At 37.6% G+C, this 2,500-nt stretch overlaps 1 protein-coding gene across 3 annotated transcripts in view; it reads right to left on the reverse strand.

Annotated features, from left to right (window-relative positions):
* Positions 1–2,500, reverse strand: part of LOC138021818 (uncharacterized) — a 44,677-nt gene that overhangs the window by 20,107 nt on the left and 22,070 nt on the right. For all 3 annotated transcript variants that reach the window (XM_068868836.1, XM_068868835.1, XM_068868837.1), the window contains one exon: positions 1,785–1,853. In XM_068868836.1, coding sequence (XP_068724937.1) covers positions 1,785–1,853 — 69 coding nt within the window. The remainder of the gene's footprint in view (positions 1–1,784; positions 1,854–2,500) is intronic.

A 2,500-nucleotide genomic window follows, 5' to 3' on the forward strand; every position in this document is an offset into this window, starting at 1 on the left:
TGATTAGGATTGTTTCTTCGACTACACCAGGCTCTGTGTCACTAGTACATGGTCTTACCCACGATAAAAGTGTTCCCTGCTTATTTTCGACTTGTTTGGATTTCTTTTTCGGCGGCTCTTGCGAAGACATTGTAAAACTTTCAATATAAACGCGCAAAAACATAAGTCTTACTCTAGTACAGTAGTATATTTTACACTGGCGGACTACTTAGGAAACCAATAAAGTTCTGTCATTGGTGCATTTCGATCCATTTTGCTTCTGACTATTTTCATGCTTAATAAACAGATATTTTAAAGCTGTTGGTTGTTTTTGGCAGAGCAAAAATACGATTTCGTTTGTTTACACAATTCCAAATTGCACAGAAGAACAACAGTACATAATCTTACTATGATCGACAATACTTTGAAACTTTAGCTTCCATTGACAGCTGTCCATTTTAGTAAAAAAAATTCCACTTTTGTAGCAGAATTCAATTCAAGTCTGAAAATTTCTGGGGGGGCTCGAGCCCCCCCTGCCCCTCCCCCTGCTACGGGCCTGTGTTCATGGTAGTTAATAGGAATTGGCCATTTCCAAATTCACTTTAAATTAGCATGTTTCGGATTTTCCATATGACATCCTGGCACTTACCTTAACCATGAGGTGAATCAAAGCCATAATTGGCAGTAATCTTGGTTCTTTAACGGAGCCACAAACATCCTTGAAGATCATTGATAAGAATACTGAATATACCCAAAATAATCTCAAAGATCTTGACAAGATCCTCAAGGATAGATCAGGACCTCTGAAGATCTTTGGTAAGATTATTGAAGATCCTTACAGATCTTCGGTAAGATTAATAAAGATCTGCAAAGATCTTAACAAGATCCTCAAGGGATCTTTAAATATAATGAGGATCCTTGAGGATTTTTGAAATTCCTTGGTAACATTCAGGAAAGATCTTTGCAAGGAATTTTGAGAATCTTTTCTAAGATCTTTATTAGGATCCTTGAAGATCTTTATGAAGATCTTTGAAGATCCTTAAAGTGGTACTATGATCAAAAAATCATTTCCTTTTTTTCTTCAGACTTTGAAAGCGTGTTTGCTTAACACCTAACTGGCACAATTTTGAGCTTTGAGTTTTATCCAAAGGCTGTTTATTTTGAATGTAAGTTTTGGATTTCACGGTCCGCCATTACTCACGTTCAAAACTGGCCGATTGGACCTCAGAGGGTTGGATCTAGAGAAAATGACGTCATTTACTCACTAGCTTAAAATTTCCGTGTGTAAATGCAATTTATTACATATGCGAAACACGGGTTTAAAAGTCTGAAAGCCCGAAACTCCCGTGCTGCATATTAATTCGGCCGCGTACACACGCATTGCATTCTTAAACTAGTGAGTCTGACGTCATTTTCTCCTCAACCCAGCTCTCTCAAGATTTTAAAGTTAGTAATGGTGGACCAATAAATAAGAAAATTCCAGTTAAAATAAACAGGTGTCTTTTTAAAATCAAAACTTAAAACTTGGGTCAGTTAGTGTTTAGTTAACATAGTTTTGAAATCCAAAGTTTAAAAATAATTGTTTTTTGGTCGTAGTACCGCTTTAAAGATCCTTTGAAGATTTTCACCAGGGAAGTCTACCTTTCTGCCTTTCTCCAATCCAAATTTCACCGAGTTTATGAACGTTTGGCTCCAAAGTGAAAAATTCTACCAACTATTCCAAAAAAACATTGCGAGCGACAAATATCAATGCAAGAAGACTGGCGGGATGATCACCAAGCTTTTAAAAATTAAATTTAGTTCACCTGTTTTGTCCTGACCGTTTCTTTTCTTTTTCATTCCTCTCTGAATGTCCTCATCATTGACAGAAGAACCTGATGAAACCGCAGTTACGGTAAAAACACGTAAGTGCATTACACAGCAAATATAAAAAATGACAGCGATAACAATAACAACAAAGATAGTTTTGGCCAGTATACGTCTTCTTGTAAAAAGAGAAAATAGCACAAATTATAGATCTTGTCTGGGGAATCAATCTCGATTTGCTTCAACCGAACTCGCAAGGTGGTATCGCCAATGTTTAATAGGGAACACAAGGGGTACCGGACTTATACCGAGACCACTGCACGTTTAACGGACGTGTTTTTCTGAGCTCCGTGGCTCTGAGAGATAAAACATGAGATAATGGCAGGAGAATGATGGAGACTGGCCGGATTGTACGTAAAAGAAGTGATCTTAGTAGTGCCAGCAGCGAAGCATCTATAAAATCTCCAAACACAAAGCGATTTAATGAAGAGAACTTAGCGACTATGGGAGACGTTTCACGTGGCGTTCAATCTGGCCAAGACTTAACACTGGCAACGATTTGGGAGGCGGTGAAAAGAATTGAAACTAATACTAATTTAATGCTTGAAGAACAGAAAATTTTAAAAAGAAATTACGAAGAACTACAAGTCAGTCTAGAGTTCACACAAGCAAGGGTTGACTCTGTGGTGAAAGAGAACGAGGAGCTAAAGAACAA

Source organism: Montipora capricornis, chromosome 10 (genome assembly GCF_036669925.1).
Source record: "Montipora capricornis isolate CH-2021 chromosome 10, ASM3666992v2, whole genome shotgun sequence".
NCBI lineage: Eukaryota > Metazoa > Cnidaria > Anthozoa > Scleractinia > Acroporidae > Montipora > Montipora capricornis.